Source organism: Hemitrygon akajei, chromosome 1 (assembly GCF_048418815.1).
Source record: "Hemitrygon akajei chromosome 1, sHemAka1.3, whole genome shotgun sequence".
In the NCBI taxonomy this organism is placed as follows: Eukaryota; Metazoa; Chordata; class Chondrichthyes; order Myliobatiformes; family Dasyatidae; genus Hemitrygon; species Hemitrygon akajei.
In genome coordinates this window covers 53,000,044-53,024,095 of record NC_133124.1, presented here as the reverse complement: position 1 = coordinate 53,024,095, position 24,052 = coordinate 53,000,044, and the positions used below count along the sequence as shown (strand labels likewise).

The 24,052-nt window shown below is 41.2% G+C and overlaps 1 protein-coding gene across 1 annotated transcript in view; it reads right to left on the bottom strand.

Moving 5' to 3' along the window:
- Nucleotides 1–408: 408 nt before the first annotated feature.
- Nucleotides 409–24,052, bottom strand: part of LOC140726656 (HERV-H LTR-associating protein 1 homolog) — a 66,265-nt gene continuing 42,621 nt past the window's right edge. The window contains exons 9-13 of the mRNA XM_073043320.1: nucleotides 19,173–19,259; nucleotides 7,782–7,871; nucleotides 2,563–2,713; nucleotides 1,141–1,223; nucleotides 409–707 (exon numbers count right to left, since the gene is read on the bottom strand). Coding sequence (XP_072899421.1) covers nucleotides 664–707; nucleotides 1,141–1,223; nucleotides 2,563–2,713; nucleotides 7,782–7,871; nucleotides 19,173–19,259 — 455 coding nt within the window. The 3' untranslated portion in view covers nucleotides 409–663. The remainder of the gene's footprint in view (nucleotides 708–1,140; nucleotides 1,224–2,562; nucleotides 2,714–7,781; nucleotides 7,872–19,172; nucleotides 19,260–24,052) is intronic.

Below are 24,052 nucleotides of genomic sequence, written 5' to 3'. Positions count from 1 at the left end.
GAAGACACTGCACCAAATGTAATGACAAGATATAGAAGCCTCACAATTTAGAAAACAAATAATGCTTCATTATTGTTGTGGTTTTTGAACTAATATTCAAGGTAACCACAATTTTAAAAACTATTTAAATCAGCCATTTCAAATCCTAGTTGTTTCTAATGAACCGTTGGATATTGAGCATGTTTGAGTAGATATAACCGCTGGTTCCATCTGAATCAATAATTTCTTCTGCAGCCTATTTAAAGGTAAAACCTTGCAGCTGCTGTCTTCAGTTGGCAGGGCAGAGATCCAAAACATCAAGTAAATCATGATGGTCATTTCCAAAAAGAGTAACAGATTGGATAGAATGTAAGTGCTTTCCAATGAGGAGATAAAAGAAGACTCTGAGAAAAGCCTTTAACAATTTAATCTTTTTAAGTCCAAATCTCTTCTTAAGCATTACAATATTGACTAACATTTAACATTTGATGGATTAAAATAGAGCATATTGATTAATTGATCAATGTACGTATATTAACTACCTCACATGTTACTGAATTCACCATGTCCATTTAACATAATATCATTAAAAAGTTATTGCTAATAGATAGATATTATTTTTCCAGAATATTCCAAAGTGGCTCATAGTTTCATGAGACTATTTCTTTTCTTAATTTATGGTAGTCAGTTTGATTTGCAGATTTTTGACAGGCATATCTTCTTCAAAGCTGCAGTAGACAGAGGTAGATATTACAGATCTGAGGAGTTTCAGCTTACATACAAACAAAGGAGTTCTTCGTAAATTTCATAGTGATAACTGAATAGTGGTAATTTCATATTTAAACACTTTGTATGGAGAAGGAAACTAAAAAGTATCATATCATTAGCTCTCAATGATCCCTGCTTACTCATTAACACCATCCTACTGCACTAACTCCCACTCCCTAGCATTACTCTCACTCATCATGCAGTATATATCCCTATTGCACCCTTCAATTCTCTGAATCTGGACTTTCATGCATCCCCATTCTAGGCCCTGTCAGTGATGGTAAAAATTACAAATGCCTGGATAGCCTCCATAAACAGTCCCTCGATCCCTGTTCCTCTCTCCCCATTTTAATTAGCTTTAAAGCTGCATCTCTTCTGCTCTGTCGTACTTACATTTCAACCTAGAAGATTTCTTTGTGACCCTGCAGATGTTATTCTTTTGTGCCTGATACCAGGAGTAGTGATCAGTGCAATACCTGCATATACATTAAATTACTGTTAAAATTTCCATTCAAGAATAGATACACACATTTTAATCTAACATTTTGTTTAAATTATTTTCACAGATAAATGAATGAAAAGGAGAAAGACAATCATTACAAAGAAGTAATCAGTCAGTAATTAGCCATCAAGGTTGAAATGATTTAAATCCCAATTACTCAGACAGCTTAGGAATGATTTTGGAGAATAATTCTAATAAGAGGAGAAGGTGCATGTGGTCTTCCCATTCACTGCAAGTTTTTTTTCTTCTTTCACCCCTGAAAATTCCTCTGATATGAAGCTTTAGGACAGTTAATGTTAACACAAAGTACACTGCAGATGGATTGGTCAAATCAAGATGTACAAACAAGCTGGAGGAACTCAGCAGGTCGGGCAGCACCCATGGAAACGAGTTAATGTTACCTGAAATTTGTCAGGAGTTTCACTGAACCTGCTACACAGATTTTCAAACCTCCCCTCTAAAGAAGAGGCATTGTAAGTAAATGTTTAAGAAATAAAAGTTTACATTAAACATCCCAGATCCTTCATTTAAACAATAGGCTACATTTATGTTGCTTTCAATGGGGAGAACATGGCAAAGACTTCCATGGGACCAGTGAAGTTAGACAGTCACTATCTATATGTTGACCTTTAAAGCAGCTGAAAATGTTTGGGCCTCAAATTCTATTCTTGGGAGATCCCACTACTGATCCTGCTACTGCTGATGGTTCTCTAAGAACCCACAAGCATCCTTTGTTGCTACTCATAAAGGAATTGTGGAAATGGTATCTTTAAGGCAGAGATCGTTAGGTATTTGATAGAAGGTGAAAAGGTTACAATGGCCAGCCCAGGAATGTAGAATGGAGGTTACCATTCGTTCAGTCATTAATAGCAGGACAGTGTGAGGTACTCCATCTCCTAACCTTTATATTCAAACACATAAGCTGTGATGTTTATCATATGAAATTCCTTCAAGGAAATAGTTCATATTTAGGACAGAAATTCAGACACTTTCCATTGTCTATCTTACTTGACTGAGGCAAAAGATAGACGGATTACATCCAAACTAAACTTGTAACCAAAATATGACATTCCACCAATGTGTAAGTGCATGGCAGGTAAGACTAGCTCATTACCTGCATCCCATGAATAGGGGCTGTCCCATTGGAAAGCACCCACATTTTATATCTTACGTACCAAGGACCAAGCATCTTGCAAGCGTCAGAGATTATATATGAATTCATGATATTGCTTAAAATTCAATGTTAGTTTACATGTCAACAGCTTATTTCTGAGTCAAAAATCAAATCCAAAATAATATTCAGTTTCACTTACATTATGACAGCTCTCTGTGATTGAATTCTTCTCTTAATTTTGCATAGGCATCGTTGAAAGAATCGGCAAAGTTCCAGAACACACTGATTTATGTTTTGTATACCCACAATGGGCTTCTGTTCCTCTCTTTGCTTGGGAATACTTCTGCAGTCTATCATAAAAATTAAATCCTTATTTATAATAAGCTTAGAGCAATATGATGTCCAGTCAGCAGCATTACAAACCCCAGGGTATCTTTTTCCTAAGCTTTATTACTTTAATAGAATCATTGAACCACATGATTCTACAGCACAGAAACAGGCCCTTGTGAACTGCATTGTCCATGGAAATTGTAATGCCCATCTATGCTTCTCCCTTTGCCTGCATTAAACCCATATCCCTCTATGCCTTTACGACTAAATGCCCTTTACATGTTGTATTTGCATCTCCATTCACTATCTACTCTGGCAACTTCTTCTAGATAACTTTCACATTCTGTGTGAAAAGTTTACCCAGCAGATCTCCTCTAAATTGCTCCCATCTCACTTTTAACCTGGGACTAGGTCATTTTCAACTGTCCTGGGAAAAGACTCTGATTATCCATTTCAATTTTTGCCCATCATAAATTTAAAAACACCTTTAAGGTTAGCCCTCAACCCTCGATGTTCCAGTAAGAATAAATCCAGTCCATCCAATCCCTCCTTATAACTACAGCCCTCCATTCCAGGGAATATCCTAGTGCAGCTCCCCTACCACAAAAAATTGTATTGTTCCAATACTATGTTGATAATTCATTAATAACTTCATGTTCAAAGTATGTGATAGCCACGTTGATCCAAGAATTTCTGTGGGTGTTAGAAAGTTTCAGGATAGATAAAAAAAATAAAAAACACAGATTTATATTATGCTTGATATCCTGCTAATTGAACCATTTGGCTAAAAGCCAAGAGGGAACATTTGACAATAGACAATAGGTGCAGAAGTAGACCATTTGGCCCTTCGAGCCTGCACTGCCATTTTGAGATCATGGCTGATCAACTACTATCAATACCCCGTTCCTGCCTTGTCCCCATATCCCTTGATTACCCTATCCATAAGATACCTATCTAGCTCCTTCTTGAAAGCATCCAGAGAATTGGCCTCCACTACCTTCCAAGGCAGTGCATTCCAGACCCCCACAACTCTCTGGGAGAAGAAGTTTTTCCTTAACTCTGTCCTAAATGACCTATCCCTTATTCTCAAACCATGCCCTCTGGTACTGGACTCTCCCAGCATCTGGAACATATTTCCTGCCTCTATCTTGTCCAATCCCTTAATAATCTTATATGTTTCAATCAGATCCCCTCTCAATCTCCTTAATTCCAACGTGTACAAGCCCAGTCTCTCTAACCTCTCTGCGTAAGACAGTCCAGACATCCCAGGAATTAACCTCGTGAATCTACGCTGCACTTCCTCTACAGCCAGGATGTCCTTCCTTAACCCTGGAGACCAAAACTGTACACAATACTCCAGGTGTGGTCTCACCAGGGCTCTGTACAAATGCAAGAGGATTTCCTTGCTCTTGTACTCAATTCCCTTTGTAATAAAGGCCAACATTCCATTAGCCTTCTTCACTGCCTGCTGCACTTGCTCATTCACTTTCAATGACTGATGAACAAGGACTCCTAGATCTCTTTGTATTTCTCCCTTACCTAACTCTACACTGTTCAGATAATAATCTGCCTTCCTGTTCTTATTCCCAAAGTGGATAACCTCACACTTATTCACATTAAACATCATCTGCCAAGTATCTGCCCACTCACCCAGCCTATCCAAGTCACCCTGAATTCTCCTAACATCCTCATCACATGTCACACTGCCACCCAGCTTAGTATCATCAGCAAATTTGCTGATGTTATTTTCAATGCCTTCATCCAAATCATTGACATAAATTGTAAACAGCTGTGGTCCCAATACCGAGCCCTGTGGCACCCCACTAGTCACCACCTGCCATTCCGAGAAACACCCATTCACCGTTACCCTTTGCTTTCTATCTGCCAACCAGTTTTCTATCCATGTCAATGTCTCCCCCCCGATGCCCTGAGCTTTGATTTTACCCACCAATCTCCTATGTGGGACCTTATCAAATGCCTTCTGAAAATCGAGGTACACTACATCCACTGGATCTCCCCCGTCTAACTTCCTAGTTACATCCTCAAAAAACTCCAACAGATTAGTCAAGCATGATTTACCCTTGGTAAATCCATGCTGGCTCGGCCCAATCCTATCACTGCTATCTAGATATGCCACTATTTAATCCTTAATAATGGACTCTAGCATCTTTCCCACCACCGATGTCAGGCTGACAGGTCAATAGTTCTCTGTTTTCTCCCTCCCTCCTTTCTTAAAAAGTGGGATAACATTAGCCATTCTCCAATCCTCAGGAACTGATCCTGAATCTAAGGAACATTGGAAAATGATTTCCAATGCATCCGTAATTTCCAGGGCCACCTCCTTTAGTACCCTAGGGTGCAGACCATCTGGACCTGGGGATTTGTCAGCCTTCAGTCCCATCAGTCTTCTCATCACCGTTTCCTTCCGAATGTCAATCTGTTTCATTTCCTCTGTTACCCTATGTCCTTGGCCCATCCATACATCTGGGAGATTGCTTGTGCCTTCCTTATTGAAAACAGATCTAAAGTACTCATTAAATTCTTCTGCCATTTCTCTGTTTCCCATAACAATTTCACCCAATTCATTCAAGGGCCCAACATTGTTCTTAACTATCTTCTTTCTCTTCACATACGTAAAAAAGCTTTTGCTATCTTCCTTTATATTCCTGGCTAGTTTGCGTTCGTACCTCATTTTTTCTCCCCGTATTATCTTTTTAGTTAAGTTCTGTTGTTCCTTAAAAACTTCCCAATCATCTGTCCTCCCACTCACCTTAGCTCTGTCATACTTCCTTTTTTTTAATGCAATGCAATCTCTGACTTCCTTTGTCAACCACTGTGGCCCCTTTCCCCCCTTTGAATCCTTCCTTCTCTGGGGGATGAACTGATTTTGCCCCTTGTGCATTATTCCCAAGAATACCTGCCATTGCTGTTCCACTGTCTTTTCTGCTAGGCTATCCATCCAGTCAACTTTGGCCAGCTCTTCCCTCATGGCTCCATAGTTTCCCCTGTTCAACTGCAACACTGCCACCTCCGATCTGTCCTTATCCTTCTCAAATTGCAGATAAAAGCTTATCATATTATGATCACTACCTCCTAATGGCTCCTTTACTGCAAGATCGCTTATCAAATCCTGTTCATTACATAACACTAGATCCAGAATAGGCTTGTCGCTGGTCGGCTCTCGTACAAGCTGTTCCAAGAATGCATCCCGTAGGCACTCTACAAACTCCCTATCCTGTGGTCCAGCACCAACCTGATTCTCCCAGTTCACCTGCATGTTGAAATCCCCCATAACTACTGCAACATTACCTTTGCCACATGCCAATGTTAACTCCCTATTCAACTTGCACCCAATATCCATGCCACTGTTTGGTGGCCTGTAGACAACACCCATTTGGGTCCTTTTGCCCTTACTGTTCCTCAGTTCTATCTGCAGAGACTCTACTTCTCCTGACCCTATGTCCCCCCTTGCAAAGGACTGAATCTCATTCCTCACCAACAGGGCCACCCCACCCCCTCTGCCCACATTTCTGTCCCTACAACAGCACGTATACCCTTGTACATTCATTTCCCAGGTCTGAACTCCCTGCAGTTCCAGTTTGGAAGTGGAAAATGCTGCTGGAGATTTGAGGGACATTTCAGCGCAGACGTGATCAACTGAATGGCCTCCTGCTTTGCTTTGTCATAAAAATTTTAAAAAACATCATTTCAGAGTACTCTCTTCTTTTGATTTCTTGGATGTTGGGAAACTGAGCTTTAATTTAACCTGAGATTAATAAAATCCCTACATTAAATTTAAAGGGAACATTAGGGGAGGCTTCTTCACACAGAGAGTGGTGGGAGTGTGGAATGAGCTGCCAGATGAAGTTGTAAATGCAGGCTCACTTTTAACATTTAAGAAAAACTTGGGCAGGTACATGTATGGAGGGATATGGTCTAGGTGCAGGTCAGTGGAACTAGGCAGAAAAATGGTTCAGCACAGCCAAGAAGGGCCAAAAGGCCTGTTTCTGTGCTGTAATGTTCTATGGTTCTATGGTGCTATTAAAACAAAAACACAGCTACACTGTATAGGACATCTAAAAATGCTGGAAGTACTCAGCAAGTCAAACAGTATCTGTGACAAAAAGACAATCTTCTGGAGAACTCAACAGGTTGAGTAGCATCTGTGGGAGGAAAGGAATTGTTATTTCAGGTCAAAGCCCTGTATTTGTCCTGATGCAGGTTTTCGATTCTAAATACCAATCAACCTGCTGAATTCCTCCATCAGGTTGTTCCAGATTCCAGCAGCTGCATTCTCGTGTGTCAGCATCTGTTAAAAGGTGAAAGATTATTGAGACAGAAACTCCATTTCTTTTTCCACATTTGCTAACCAACCTGCCAAGTATTTCCAGCAGTTTCAGTTTTTATTCCATATCTTATTGAAACTGAACTGAATTGAGTGTACATGTGGTTCAAGTTGAACCACATATTTAGGAGATGCTGGAAAAGAATACGCAGATTTTATTGAAATGCCATCTTGTAAAAAATTTACTAAGACTACTTAGTAAAGAATATGCTGTGGCATAATTTCAGGCTACTCCGTCATTTTCTTTTTCAGTCTAATGTTTTCATTTACTCTGTCAACTGATTCATAACTTTAAATGTTTTTGCTCTGATATATGGCTAAGTACTTTTGTATCCAAAAAATTGACCTTGGGATCTTTCTTTCACTTAGTTACATTAGTAGTTCACATTGTTCTATGTTTCTTTTTGTCATTCTCTTACTAACCTTCCTTCCTAACTAACAACAAGTTCAGAGCCACAAGTAAGGCAGGCTGATTAATGTTCCCAGGAATGGTACCAGAAAACATGTTTGCACCAAAACTAAGTTTCTAACACAGTTCTGATGAAAGAACATCAGTGCAGTGGTGGCAGCTCTGTGGAACTTCAATCTAAGATGTCATCTTTCCTGAATAAAATTAGGTCAAGCCATTCGAGACTCAGAATTTCATTCACAGCTCTGCTCCACTGTGAGAAATTATTCATTTTCTCTCAATATAGTGTTAGTTCAATTACATCAAAACAATTGAACATTAACACCACATGCACCTGTGAGTGGCTGTGCCTGGAATGGGGTTGTCTTCCTCCTTCTGGGATCTTCAGTAGATGATGTGATCAATGTAGAAGTGATTGGTGATACTGAAATATAAATGCAAAGCTGTTTTTAAAATCTTATACATATTTTAATTTTCCTTTCTTTTGTGGGTGAGAATCTATATGTCTAAAGAGATGATTAATGGTAACATAGACAGAAACTTTCCTAGGTTCTGTCATTATCAATAAAGAGAAGAATAATGCACACATATATAGCACGATTGAATAGGAACATGCTTCCAGTCTGTTCAATGTATCACCTACAATGGACTACAAAGAATTTGCTTCCTGAATACTTTTGGGTGTGTCTTATGGATTTTGGGCTGCTGATCATGAAAATCACCATGAAATTCCCCTATCACACATCATATTTTTGTAATAGTCAATAACTTTTATTTCAATTCATAATTCAAGTCAGAATAACTGATGCAAGATTAAATTTGTATTGGTCCACAAATCAAACAGGTCATCAGTGACAGGCAACTTGAAAAACTTCTAGTGGGACTGAGGAAAATTACATGAAAGGTATTTAAAGAGATTGCTGAAAGTTTTCTTGGCAAGTACAGAGCACCAAACTACGTGCAGCTGGTTGACAACAAAATCATGAAGTGTAATATGCAACTAAGATTTATTTTCTGCATTCCCATTTAGACTTCGTCCCTGCAAATCTTGGTGCTGTCGGTAACGAGCATGATGAACGGTTTCACCAGGACATTGCGGTCATGGAGAAACAGTATCAGGGCAACTGGAATCCATCAATGCTGGCTGATTATTGTTGGACATTTAAACAAGAAGCCTCAGACACTAATACAAACAGGAATCCAACAAAACATTTTTAGCTTAGTTGAACTATTGCAAAGTGTCAGCACTGTTATGCAATTAAATGCATTATATTCAATAAAAGTTAATTTCTTGTTTCTTCAAATTCCTACATAATACAAGTAGTCTGAAATTATATTTGTATTCAGCTTCAAGTGGTCTATCATAAACAAAATGAACTTCTAATGAGGCAACACGTTCGAAAAGATATTGTTCAGTGATAGTAAAGGAGATGAACAATAGCTTAGTAAAAGAGATCAGCTACAAGGGGCATTTTAAATAATGTAAAGAGGCCAGAGGAAGATGTAAGAAATGTAAGAATAGAGATTATAGTTACAGAGTGGTGAAGAAATAATCTGAAAATAGCCATGGATTGAGGCACAACTGCACAAGCGCATGGATGTCACCAAGTTACACCAGCACGAAGGGTTTAAAAGGAGACAGCTTTATAGAGCAGGGGTGTTGTGGATAGTGTGGAGGGCTGACAGAGGTTACAATTGGACATTGATAGGATGCAAAACTGGGCTGAGAAGTGGCAGATGGAGTTCAATCCAGATAAGTGTGAGGTGGTTCATTTTTGTAGGTCAAATATGATGGCAGAATATGGTATTCATGATAAGACTCTTGGCAGTGAGGAGGATCAGAGGGATCTTGGGGTCCGGGTCCATAGGACGCTCAAAGCTGCTGTGCAGGTTGACTGGGTGGTTAAGAAGGCATACGGTGCATTGGCCTTTATCAATCGTGGGATTGAGTTTAAGAGCCGAGAGGTAATGTTGCAGCTGTATAGGACCCTGGTCAGGCCCCACTTGGAGTACTATGCTCAATTCTGGTCGCCTCACTATAGGAAGGATGTGGAAACCATAGAGAGGGTACAGAGGAGATTTACAAGGATGTTGCCTGGATTGGGGAACATGCCTTATGAGAATATGTTGAGTGAACTTGGCCTTTTCTCCTTGGAGCGATGGAGGTTGAGAGGTGATTTGATGGGGGTGTACAAGATAATGAGAGGCATTGATTGTGTGGATAGTCAGAGGCTTTTTCCCAGGGCTGAAATGGCTAACATGAGAGGGCATAGTTTTAAGGTGCTTGGAAGTAGGTACAGAGGAGATGTCAGGGGTAAGTTTTTTACGCAGAGAGTGGTGAGTGTACATGGAGCTTAGAAAAATAGAGGGCTATGGGTAAAGCCTAGGTAGTTCTAAGGTAGGGATATGTTCAGCACAGCTTCGTGGGCCAAAGGGCCTGTATTATGCTGTATGTTTTTTATGTTTCTAAGTGGGTAACAGTCATGTGAGGGAAGGGAAAGAGTCAGGTACTAGTGAGTACCCCTGTGGCTGTCCCCCTTGACAATAAGTACTCCTGTTTGAGTACTGTTGGGGCCTACCTGGGGGAAGTGGCAGTGGTCACGCCTCTGGCACAGAGTCTGGCCTTGTGGCTCAGAAGGGTAGGGAAAGGAAGAAGGCAGCAGTGATAGGGGACTCTATGGTTAGGGGGTCAGGCGGGCGATTCTGTGGATGCAGGAAAGAAACACGGATGGTAGTTTGCTTCCCAGGTGCCAGGATCTGGGATGTTTCTGATCATGTCCACTATATCCTGAAGTGGGAGGGAGAACAGCCAGAGTCTGTGGTACATATTGGTATCAATGATGTAGTGAGGAAAAGGGAGGAGATCCTGAAAACAGACGACAGGGAGTTAGGAAGGAAGTTGAGCTGCAGGACCTCAAAGGTAGTAATCTCGGGATTACTGCCTGTGCCACACGACAACGAGTATAGGAATAGAGTGAGGCGGAGGATCAATGCGTGACTGAGCGATTGGAGCAGGGGGTAGGGATTCAGATTGCTGGATCATTAGGACCTCTTTTCAGGCAGGTGTGACCTGTACAAAAAGGACGAGTTGCACTTGAATCCCAGGGGAACCAATATCCTGGCAGGAAGGTTTGCTAAGGCTACTGGGGAGAGTTCAAACTAGAATTGCTGGGGGTGGGACCCAAACTGAAGAGACAGAGGAAGGGGCTGTTGGCTCACAAATAGAGAAAGCTCAGAGACAGTGTGAGAGGGAGGATAGGCAGGTGATAGAGAAGGGATATGCTCAGACCAATGGTTTTAATGCAACAAGCATCACAAACAAAGCGGATGAGCTTAAAGCATGGATCAGTACTTGGAGCTATGATGTTGTGGCCATTACAGAGACTTGGATGGCTCAGGAACAGAAATGGTTACTTAGAGTGCCAGGCTTTAGATGTTTCAGAAAAGACAGGGAGGGAGGCAAAAGAGATGGGGGAGTGGCACTGCTGATCAGAGATAGTGTTACGGCTGTAGAAAAGTCAGACACCATGGAGGGATTGTCTACTGAGTCTCTGTGGGTGGAAGTTAGAAACAGGAAGGGGTCAATAACTCTACTGGGTGTTTTTTATAGACCGCCCAATAGTAACAGGGACATCGAGGAGCAGTAAGGGAAACTGATTCTGGTAATAATAACTGGGTTGTTGTGGTGGGAGATTTTAATTTTCCAAATACTGATTGGCATCTTCCTAGAGCAAAGGGTTTAGATGGGGTGGAGTTTGTTAGGTGTGTTAAGGAAGGTTTCTTGACACAATATGTAGATAAGCCTACAAGAGGAGAGGCTGTACTTGATCTGGTATTGGGAAATGAACCTGGTCAGGTGTCAGGTCTCTCAGTGGGAGAGCATTTTGTCGATAGTGATCACAATTCCAGGAGGGGCCATGAAAAGACCTAAGTGGGCATGATTAAGGAAAACCCCAAGGCATTCTACAAGTATGTGAAGTGCAAAAGGATAAGACATGAGAGAATAAGACCAATCAAGTATGGCAGTGGAAAAGTGTGTATGGAACTGGAGATAATAGCAGAGATAGTTAATGAATACTTCGCTTCAGTATTCACTACAAAAAACTATTTTGGCGATTGTAGGGATGATTTACAGGGGATTGAAAAGCTTGAGCATATAGACATTAAGAATGAGAATGTGCTGGAGCTTTTGGAAAACATCAAGTTGGATAAGTCTCTGGGACCAGAGGAGATTTACCCTAGGCTACTGTGGGAAGTGAGGGAGGTGATTGCTGAGCCTCTGACAATGATCCTTGCATCATCAATGGGGACCGGAGAGGTTCCAGAGGACTGGGGGGGTTGCAGATTTTGTTCCCTTATTCAAGAAAGAGAGTAAAGATAGCCCAGGAAATTATAGACCAGTGGTTGGTAAGTTGATGGAAAGTATCCTGAGAGGCAGGATTTATGGACATTTGGAGAGGCATAATATGATTAGGAATAGTTAGCATAGTTTTGTCAAAGGCAGGTTGTGCCTTACAAGCCTGATGGAATTTTTTGAGGATGTGACTAAACACATTGATGAAGGAGGAACAGTAGATGTAGTGTATATGGATTTTAGCATTGCATTTGATAAGGTACCCCATGCAAGGTTTATTGACAAAGTGAGGAGGCATGGGATCCAAGGGGACCTTGCTTTGTGGATCCAGAATTGGTTTTCTCACAGAAGGCAAAGAGTGGTGGTAGATGGGTCATATTATGCTTGGAGGTCAGTGACCAGTGGTGTGTCTTAAGGATCTGTTCTGGAACCCCTTCTCATTGTGATTTTTATAAATGACCTGGATGAGGAAGTGGAGGAATGGGTTAGTAAATCTGCTGATGACACAAAAGTTGGGGATGTTGTGGATAGTGTGGAGGGCTGTCAGAGGTTGCAGCAGGACATTGATAGGATGCAAAACTGGGCTGAAAAGTGGCAGCTGGAGTTCAACCCAGATAAGTGTGAGGTGGTTCATTTTGGTAGGTCAAATATGATGGCAGAACATAGCATTAATGGTATGATTCTTGGCAGTGTGGAGGATCAGAGGGATCTTGGGGTCCAAGACCATAGACGTTTAAAGCTGCTACGCAGGTTGAATCTGTGGTTAAGAAGGCGTATGGTGCATTGGCCTTCATCAGCCGTGGGATTGAGTTTAAGAGCCAAGAAGGTAATGTTGCGGCTATATAGGACCCTAGTCAGGCCCCATTTGGAGTACTGTGCTCTGTTCTGGTCACCTCACTACAGGAAGGATGTGTTAACTATAGAAAGATTTACAAGGATGTTGCCTGATGACTTATGAGAATATATTGAGTGAACTTGGCATTTTCTGCTTGGAGCGATGGAGGATGAGAGGTGACCTGATAGAAGTGTATAAGATGATGAGAGGCATTGATCATGTAGATAGTCAGAGGCTTTTTCCCAGGGATGAAATGGCTAAGACAAGAGGGCACAGTTTTAAGGTGCTTGGAAGTAGATACAGAGGTGATGTCAGGGTTAAGTTTTTTATGCAGAGAGAGGTGAGTGTGTGGAATGGGTTGCCAGCAACATTGGTGGAGACAGATACAATAAAGTCTTTCAAGAGACTCCTGGATAGGTACTTGGAGCTTAGAAAAATAGAGGGCTATGGGTAACCCAAGGTAATTTCGAAAGTAAGTACACGTTTGGCACAGCGTTATGGGCCAATGGGCCTGTATTTTGCAGTAGGTTTTCTAAGTTCTATGTTTTATGAAATCTAGATCCATTCTTTAAATGACATTCAAATAATGATTACTGCTAATGTAAGACTTGCTGCACCCCGTCTTATAGATAATGATTTGTTTGCAGCAATAAGGAGAGAATAAATAAGAAAGTAGGTCCTTGCTCCATTGGCATGTAGTGAAAGATAAAGAGAAGGAAATGATTTGCATATTTATAGCAGTTTGAATAAAGCTTTATAGTCAAGAAATACATTTGATGAGTTGTTACGCAGGGAAATGAACTGGTCAGTTTATACTTGGCAAGACCCCACAGAGAGAAATAACAATAGAGTAATCTGACTGCTAGAGGGATCTTGAGTCTCTCAAACTGCAGTGAGAACTGCCTGCTCATCTTTGGATAGAACTGTGGGATCTTTTAAGACTGAGAGGGCACTTGGGGTCTTGGTCTATTATCTTGTCTGAAAGTAATCACTTCCAACAGTGTGACACTTCTTCAGTAATGAATCAAAATGTCAGCCTGCTTTATATAATCAAGTCTCTGCAGTTTGGTTTGAACTCATTACTGTGATCTTTTCAATGAATCAAGAGTGCTTATGAACAGATTCTACAGAGATTGATAATATTCGTCTACTTTAAATAGCTTCAGATGTTCAATTGGAGCTATGCAGAAAAATAGCTACTGAATTCCCTGTTAAGATTTCCCAAGGAAATGGTGAATGGTATATTAAGGATGATGTATCTATGGTGACAGTGGTTGCTAAATGACAGTATTTATGACATCATGCATTAGTGTGCTGATGCTTATGGGCGTGCACTAATTGTGAAAAGAAAATGCTCAGGCTCACAGGTGAGAGGAGTAAGGTTCAAAGGACAACTGAGAGGCAAGTTTTCATACAGAGAGTGGTAGGTATATGAAATGAGCTGACAGGGGAAGTGACAGAACCAGATACAGTCACAATCTTTAACTGGCAGTGAATAAGTCTATGGGTAAGACCATAAGACATAGAAGCAGAATTAGGCCATTGAAATTGCTGTGCTATTCAATCATGGCTAGTTATTTTCCATCACAACTCCATTCTCCTTCCTTCTTCCCAAAACCTTTGATACCCTTACTAATCAAGAATCTATCAATCTCCACTCTAAGCATAGACCATAAGATGACAAGACAAAGGAGCATAATTAGGCCATCTGGTCCATCAAATCTGCTCTGCCATTCTATCATGGCTGACTTACAATCTCTCTCAACTCCTTTCTCATGCCTTCTCCTCATAACCTGTGATTCCCTTGCTAATCATATACCTATCAACCTCAGCTTTAAATATACTCAATAACTTGGCCTCCACAGTCACCTGTGGAAATGAATTCCACAGATGCACACCCTTAGGCTAAAGAAATGCCTTTTCTTCTCTGTTCAAAAGTGATTTCCTTCCTTCCTGAATCTGTGTCCTCTGATCCTAGACTTTTCCACTATTGGAAACAGTCTTCCCACGTCCACTCTCTCTGGGGCTTTCAATATTTGATAGGTTTCAATGAGACCCTCCGCCCCTTTTATCTTCTGAACTCCAGTGGGTACAAGCCCTGAGCCATCAAACACTCCTCATGCATTAGCCATTTCAGTCTCGCAATCATTTTCATACACCTATTCGGAACTTCGCCAATGCCAGCAGGTCCTTTCTTAGATACTGCTCACAGTTCACAAAGTGTGGTCTGACCAATGCCTTATAAAGCCTCAGCATTACATAGAACCATAGAAAACTACAGCACAGTACAGGACCTTCAGCCCACCATGTTGTGCTGACCCATATAATCCCTAAAAAAAAGTACTACACCCACACTACCCCATAACCTTCCATTTTTCTTTCATCCATGCACCTGTCCAAGAGGGTCTTAAATACCCCTAATGTTTTAGCCTCCACCACCAACCCTGGCAAGTCATTCCAGGCACTCACAACCCTCTGTGTAAAAAACTTACCCCTGATGTCTCCCCTAAACTTCCCTCCCTTAATTTTGTACATATGCCCTCTGGTATTTGCTATTGGAGCCCTGGGAAACAGGTACTGACTATCCACCCTATCTATGCCTCTCATAATCTTGTAGATCTCTATCAAGTCCCCTCTCATTCTTCTACACTCCAAAGAGAAAAGTCCCAGTTCTGCTAACCTTGCTTCATATGACTTGTTCTCCAATCCAGGCAACATCCTGGTAAATCTCCTCTGCACCCTCTCCATAGCTTCCACATCCTTCCTATAATGAGGTGACCAGAACTGAACACAATACTCTAAGTGCGGTCTCACCAGAGATTTGTAGAGTTGCAACATGACCTCTCTACTCTTGAACTCAATCCCCCGTTAATGAAGCCTAGTATCCCATAGGCCTTCTTAACTACCCTATCAACCTGTGCAGTGACCTTGAGGGATGTATGGATTGAACCCCAAGGTCCCTTTGTTCATCCACACTCTTAAGTAACTGACCATTATTCCTGTACTCAGTCTTCTGGTTTGTCCTTCTAAAATGCATCACCTCACACTTGTCCAGATTGAACTCCATCTGCCATTTTTTTGCCCAACTCTGCAGCCTGTCTATATCCTCTTGTAACCTTTGACAACCTACAGCTCCATCCACAACTCCTCCAATCTTCGTGTCATCCGCACATTTACTCACCAATCCTTCCACCTCTACATCCAGGTCATTTATAAAAATCACAAATAACAGGGGTCCCAGAACAGATCCCTGCGGCACTCCAATAGTTACCGACCTCCAGGCAGAATACTTCCCTTCCACAACTACCCTCTGTTTTCTTCCTTTAAGCCAATTTTTTATCCAAACAGCCAAGGTTCCACTTATCCCATGCCTCATGACTTTCTGGATGAGTCTGTCATGAGGGACCCTGTCAAATGCTTTGCTCTTATGTTCTAGTCCTCTGAAAATAATTGCTAACATTGCATTTGCCTTTTGTATCACTGATTCAAACTACAAGTTATCCTTTAGGGAATCCTGCATGAGGACTCCCAAATTCCTTTTCACCTCTGATTTCTGAAATCAGTGTCCCTCCACCTGGAATAGGAAAGGTTTAGAAGGAAATGGGCTGAACACAGACATATGGAAACAGCTCGGGAAAGCACCTTGGTTGGCGTTGATACCTTGGACTAAAGGGCTGTGTAACTCTAATTTCACCAATACTACTCTGTAACCATGTGAAAAAATCAACCTTCAGACCAGATGCTTAAGCTGGAATCTTTTCTGGCTTTAGATGTAACAGTTTTAAGGTGCTGGGGAGTAGGTACAGAGGAGATGTCAAGCATAAGTTTCTTTATGCAGAGAGTGGTGAGTACGTGGAATGGTGGTGGAGGCGGATACGATAGGGTCTTTTAAGAGACTCCTGGATAGGTACATGGAGCTTAGAAAAATAGAGGACTATGAGTAACCCTAGGTAATTTCTAAAGTAAGCCCATGTTTGGCACAGCATTGTGGGTCAAAGAGCCTGTATTGGTGCTGTAGGTTTTCTATGTTCTATGAAATTTAGATCCATTCTTTGAATGAGATTCAAATAATGATTAATGAGACTTGCTGCACCCACGTCTTACAGATATTGATTTGTTTGCAGCAATAAGGAGAGAATAAATGGAAAAGTAGGTCCTTGCTGCCATTGGCAAGTAGTGAAAGATAAAGAGATGGAAATGATTTGCATATTTATAGCAGTTTGAATAAAGCTTTATAACCAATAAATACCTTTGATGAGTTGTTAGGCAGGGAAATGAATCAGTCAGTAAGACTTCACAGAGATATAGGTTTTCTATGTTTCTATACTAGGCAATGTGCTGTTTTGACTCCAAATTACTTTCACCAGTGTGTAGTAGTCAGAAAGGAATGCCTCCATAGAAACTGTAAATTATCTCAAAAATGAGGTAGTACAAATCATAAATGATAGACCAAAGCTTCATATTCTGCAATTCTGCATATTCTCCCACTACTGCCTATACTCCAACAAAGACAGTAAAAGTTATCATTTTGGAGCTGTGACTGTTCATTATTACCAGTAATTGTTGAAAGATAGCTGATTTGAAATATTGCTTCTTCTGATAAAACTTAGACAAGAGCAAAAGAGAACCGAATGGATCAGTCCATTTGACTCCAGGCTGAAAGTCTGGGATGTAGTCCTAAATTACAAATGGAAAAACCTAAGTCTTTTGATGGTACTGAAAACATTAAGGATTATTGACCTGAAGCACTGTGTTGGATTGTGTCGGCAACATCACATTCCAGAATCACATACACTTTTTGCCAATTGATCCCATTGATGCTGATATTTTGCAGTCGTTGGGCTCCAAACATCCTGCCAGCCTCGTTTCTTCCCGCTGAGGTGGACTGTCGTCAGTGGTGAGGCCACAGACTGCAGGAACTTGGACCACCCTGATGTCCTTCCAATAACCCATGCTACCAGAAAGTTATGGCCACTGTTTCTCATGTCTTTGATTTATGAAATTAAAAGGTATAAATTAAAAACAAAAACTTCATGTGAAACTATAACTAACACATGTAAATTAATGTACATCAATATTAAATAAAATAAAGTTTAAAAATGTACCTCAGATTTTAATGAAGCTTAATACACAAATTCAAATGACGAGGATCATGCTACATACATCAGCTATGGCAGACACAATACTGAGAGGTCTGAATTTTAGAGTCCAGAGGTGGGCAGAAAGTCACCTGCACCCACAGCTGCCCTCCAGTGCATTCCCTACTTCAGTGCTGCAGTGGACAGATGTGGAAGTGTGGAACGTGCAGACACAAATGCAGCGGCTGGCTGATGCTTCTATATGGAGCTTCAGACTTGCACAGCATGCCTTTCAATATTTATACCAGCACCAAAGAAACAAGGGCAGCCAGGTCCCTCTCACCAGTAAAACAGTTAGTCCCTTCAATCTGCAAGCACCTGCAACTGGTAAAGTTGCAACATAAATACAAATTAATGTAGATAAAATTATTCTTTACACACTTATGACACTGCAGCAAAATATTTCAACAACTGTTTATATGTCTTCAATTACAATGCCCACATCAAACACTTGAAAAGCACAGATTTATGGGATTAACTGGGGTCATATTTTCACATTATCAAATTGAACCAGCCCGTATTGTGGGCTAGCATATTTTGCCTTAAAAGCATTTGTTGGGGAGACGGTTAGCAGGTCCATAATCTCTGCACTCAAACTCACATCTCACCTCCACTTTGTAATTGGTGGTATGGCTCACTCAGAAACCAACTTTTATTTCTCATGGGACCAAATAGTATGAATTGAAATATACTTACAATTTACAGCAACTTTGTTAAGGGCTTTGACCAAATAGAAACATTTATCAAATTTAAGATCAGAGTTTTAGTTTATTTGACACATGTATATTGAAACACCAAAAATGTAACTGTAACATGCATCATTTCCATCGATGACCAACACAGTCCAAGGATTGTGCTGAGGGCGGTCAGCAAGTTTGGCCATGTTAGCATTCCCACAATTCACTAAACGTAAGTGTATGTGTATGCAATGAGGGAGGAAACCAGAGAACCCGGAAGAAGCACACGTCGTCACAGGTAAAATGTACAACTTCTTACAGCCAATGATGGGAATAGAACTCCAGTTGGTGAGAGCTATTGCTATAAAGCATTGTAATGCCCACTAGGCTACTGCACTGCCTTTTTGAATGCTTCTAGCTGCAGTGGACAACAGTTCAGCATTTCATTATCAAGATCCACCCTGCCTTCTGGATATTTCCTGACTTCAGCTCCCAGATCCTCAGTACGAGCCTACATTTCACCACTGCTGTCCTCCTGATTCTCCACTCCTCACCTTGTTGCTTGTTTCTGCTATTGCTTTAACCCCAGCAGCCTGCAACTCTGACCTTCACTCTGCTGGCACAACTTATCTGGTATCATCCTTGATCCTCAGAGCAATGCTCCAGGAGATGTAATAATAAGAAGCAAAAGATGGACAAGTGAGCAAATAAGGGTACTGACCAGTGGTAGTAGATCTCCTGTTGTAAAATGTTTCATTTATAACTGGCTGCAGTGAATCTGAAAACCACAGCGAGGTCATATCTCTGTCTGCAAAATCAACAGAATAACAAACGGTTAATACCTCTGTTTCGCATTGTATTTTCTAATGACATAGAGGAGACTGTTGATTCTATGCTGACTCCCAGAATCATACTCTTGTGTTTATTTCCCTGCAAACTACCATCTCAGACATGTCCATAAAAACCTCCTGATTCTCTCACCAACCACCTCCATCAGAGGTAACTTCCAGCAAATTAAATGAACAGCCAGGATGAAAATGAGATGTGAAGCACTCAAGGAATGCCCTCAAGTTCACAGGGAGAACACAGACTGCACATAGTAAACATCGAAGGTCAGGATCTAAGTTGGAACTTTGAAACAATTGCACTCTACTGTATTCTAATATAACTATTATCAGAGCATAACAATGAAAGATTTTGAGATATTCTTGTACCTCTGTATTAAATTTCCATCTATTGTTATTTTCATCATTAATCCTTGTGTTAATGACAACACCCTTTCTGTGTTTCCCCAATATTGTTGTAGTAATAAATAATAACAATATTGTTGTAGTAATAAATATACATAATAATGTATAATTATAGTAATAATGTATAATTGTAGTAATAATAAATATACATTGGCATATTCTTTCAGGTAAACACTGGTACTAGGTATCATGGTGTCATCTAAGATCTGGCCATTGCTGCCAACTAGATATGAGCAACACACACAGAATGTTGGAGAAACTCAGCTAGTCAGGCAGCAACTATGGAGGTGCGGGGAATAAACAGTTGACATTTTGGACTGAGACCCTTCATCAAGGTCTGGGCCTGAAATGTCAACCATTTATTCCCCTCTGTAGATGCTGCCCTACTTGCTGAGTTCCTCCAGCATTTTGTGTGTGTCGAGCAAGATTTCCAGCCTCAATAGAATTCCTTGTTTTTAGCAGAAGGCATGCTTTGCCTAGTGTTTATCACCTGTCACAGTACAGATAGTCTCTCATTAGTAGTCAGGTGAAGTGCTGTAATGAATACTTAACAAACCTAAACATAATGGCCTAACATATCAACATTCCATGTTCACAAAATATTTAAAAAATATGAACAGTATTTGCAAGCACTCATCCACCTGAAGGCCAAGCCGATCACACAGATGTAGCATGGAAGATGCTAATGTCAATGTTTATCATACAGCAACGTTCATGATTAGTGAAGGAAGAAACAGAAATGTAAATTAGATTGAAAACCACTTAACAGAAATGATAGATATAATTGAAGAAATGTTCACTGCTTGCAGTCACACATTTCCTAATTCTAAAACATTTTGAAATCTAGACTAAGTCAATGAAGCCAAGTAAAAGATGACATAGAATGCAAACCAACAACTTACGCTAAAAAAATTCAGATCATTGCATAAGGAAATTTTCAGGTCCTGAAAATGATGGACTTGAAAGTTCCATGTCATGCACTTGTCCCTCAATTGCTAAAGTTGCTTCTTTGAAATCCATGAATAGTAAAGTCCTTACCAACAGGAACAAGTAAATGATCTGCTGGGCAGGGCACTACTTGAGATGTACCCAAGTGAGTTGGATATCTCCCAGCCTGTGCTTGATGCTCTTCCACAGCTACCTAGTGTGAAAGAGCTCAATGCAGAACCTTCAGGAATTGAACTCAAAAACACTCTTTGCAGATAAGAAAGCACCAGGCAGGATTGTAATTCCAGCTGAAATTTTCATCTTGTCATATTCCCATCAGTTGCTAATCCACTATGGTCTCCTCCTTCTTGGTTGCCTCTCCCCATGCATTGCACAAAGAACAAAAGTGACGGGGAAGGCAACAGAACCATCTCAATTCATGGCATCATTGGAAGGATCTTTGGCAGAGTCATGCTAAAAGTTTCGGTCAATTATCTGACAGATTATATCTGGTGGGGACAGTGGAAAGATCAATAGTGAACATTATCTGCTTTTTAAGTTGTCCTCAAGGCAAGTCAAGAGAGCAGCAACGGCACTTTCCTCTGCTCATCCAGATTTGGCAGTGACCAGGTTGGGTCACTAGCAGATAATGGAGAGATCTGGTCATCCCCTAAACTTCGCAGTCTCATTTGTTTCTGTCATGACAACAGGCACACCACAGTTCGGCAACATACGAGAGAGTACTCCTGTGGCTGTCCCCCTTAACAATAAATACTCCTGTTTGAGTACTGGGGCTGGGGAACAGCCTACCTGGGGGAAGCAACAATGGTCACACCGCTGGCACAGAGTCTGGCCCTGTGGCTAGGAAGGGTAGGGAAAGGAAGAAGGTTGCAGTAATAGGGGACTCTACGGTTAGGGGTCAGACAGACGATTCTGTGGACACAGGAAAGAAAAGTGGATGGTAGTTTGCCTCCCAGGTGATAGGGTCTGGGATGTTTCTGATCGCGTCCACGATATCCTGAAGTGGGAACGTGAACAGCCAGAGGTCATGGTACATATTGGTACCAACGGCATAGGTAGGAAAATGGAGGAGGTCCTGAAAATAGACTACAGGAAGTTAAGAAGGAAGTTGAGAAGTAGGACCACAAAGGTGGAAATGCATGGCTGAGGGATTGGAGCAGGGGGCAGGGATTTAGATTTCTGGATCATTGGGACCTCTTTTTAGGCAGGCGTGACCTGTACAAAAAGGATGGGTTACACTTGAATCCGAGGGGGACCAATATCCAATATCCAATAACCTGGAGAGGTTTGGTAAGGCTATTGGGGAGAGTTTAAACTAGAATTGCTGGGGGGTGGGAACCAAACTAAAGAGATGAAGGAAGGGGTGATTGGCTCACAAATAGAGAAAGCTTGGACAAAGTGTGAGAGGGAGGATAGGTAGGTGATCAAGAAGGAATACGCTCAGACCAATGGTTTGAGGTGTGTCTATTTTAATGCAAAAACCATCATGAACAAAGCGGATGCGCTTAGAATGTGGATCAGTTCTTGGAGCTATGATGCTGTGGCCATTACAGAGACTTGGATGGCTCAGGGGCAGGAATGGTTACTTCAAGTGTCAGGCTTTAGATGTTTCAGAAAGGACAGGGACGGAGGTAAAAGAAGTTGGGGCGTGGCTCTGCTGATCAGAGATAGTGTCACAACAGCAGAAAAGGAAGAAGTCATGAAGGGATTGTCTATGGAGTCTCTGTGGGTGGAGGTTAGGAACAGGAAGGGGTCAATAACTCTACTGGGTGTTTTTTCTAGACCACCCAATAATAACAGGGACATCGAGGAGCAGATAGGGAGACAGATTCTGGAAAGGTGTAGTAATAACAGAGTTGTCATGGTGGGAGATTTTAATTTCCCAAATATTGATTGACATCTCCCTAGAGCAAGGGGTTTAGATGGGGTGGAGTTTGTTACATGTGTTTCCTGACACAATATGTAGATAAGCCTACCACAGGAGAGGCTGTACTTGATCTGGTATTAGGAAATGAATCTGGTCAGGTGTCAGGTCTCTCAGTGGGAGAGCATTTTGGAGATAGTAATCACAATTTTATTTCCTTTACCATAGCATTGGAGAGGGATAGGAACAAACATATTAGGAAAGTGTTTAATTGGAGTAAGGGGCAATATGAAGCATAAATTGGGAACAGATGTTCTGGGAAATGCACGGAAGAAATGTGGCAAATGTTCAGGGGATATTTGAGTGGCATTCTGCATAGGTACATTCCAATGAGACAGGGAAAAGATGGTAGGGTACAGGAACTGTGGTGTACAAAGGCTGTTGAAAATCTAGTTAAGAAGAAAACAAAAGCTTACAAAAGGTTCAAAAAACTAGGTAATGATAGAGATCTAGAAGTTTATAAGGCTCGCAGGAAGGAGCTTAGGAATGAAATTAGGAGAGCCAGAAGGGACCATGAGAAGGCCTTGGCGAGCAGGATTAAAGAAAATCCCAAGGCATTCTGCAAGTATGTGAAGAGCAAAAGGATAAGACATGAGAGAATAGGACCAATTAAGTGTGACAGTGGAAAAGTGTGTATGGAACTGGAGGATATAGCAGGGATATTTAAAGAATACTTAGTTTCAGTATTCACTACGGAAAAGGATCTTGGCAATTGTAGGGATGACTTATAGGGGATTGAAAAGCCTGAGCATATAAACATTAAGAACGAGAATGTGCTGGAGCTTTTGGAAACATCGAGTTGGATAACTTTCTGGGACCGGATGAGATGTACCCCAGGCTACCATGGGAGACAAGGGAGGAGATTGCTGAGCCTCTGGCATTGATCCTTGCATCATCAATGGAGATGGGAAGGGTTCCAGAGGATTGGAGGGTTGCAAATGTTCTTACCTTATTCAAGAAAGGGATTAGAGATACCCAGAAATTATAGACCAGTGTGTCTTAAGTTGATGGAAAAGATCCTGAGAGGCAGGATTTATGAACACTTGGAGAGGAATAATATGATTAAGAATAGTCAGCATGGCTTTGTGAAAGGCAGGTCATGCCTTACAAGCCTGATTGAATTTTTTGAGGATGTGACTAAACACATTGATGAAGGAAGAGCAGTAGATGTAGTGTATATGGATTTCAGCAAGGCATTTGATAAGGTACCCCATGCAAGGCTCATTGAGAAAGTAAGGAGGCATGGGATCCAAGGGGACCTTGCTTTGTGGATCCAGAATTGGCTTGCCCACAGAAGGCAAAGAGTGGTTGTAGATGGGTCATATTCTGCATGGAGGCTGGTGACCAGTAGTGTGCCTCAGGGATCTGTTCTGGAACCCCTTCTCTTCGTGATTTTTATAAATGACCTGTTTGAGGAAGTGGAGGGATGGATTAGTAGATCTGCTGATGACACAAAGGTTGGGGGTGTTGTGGACAGTG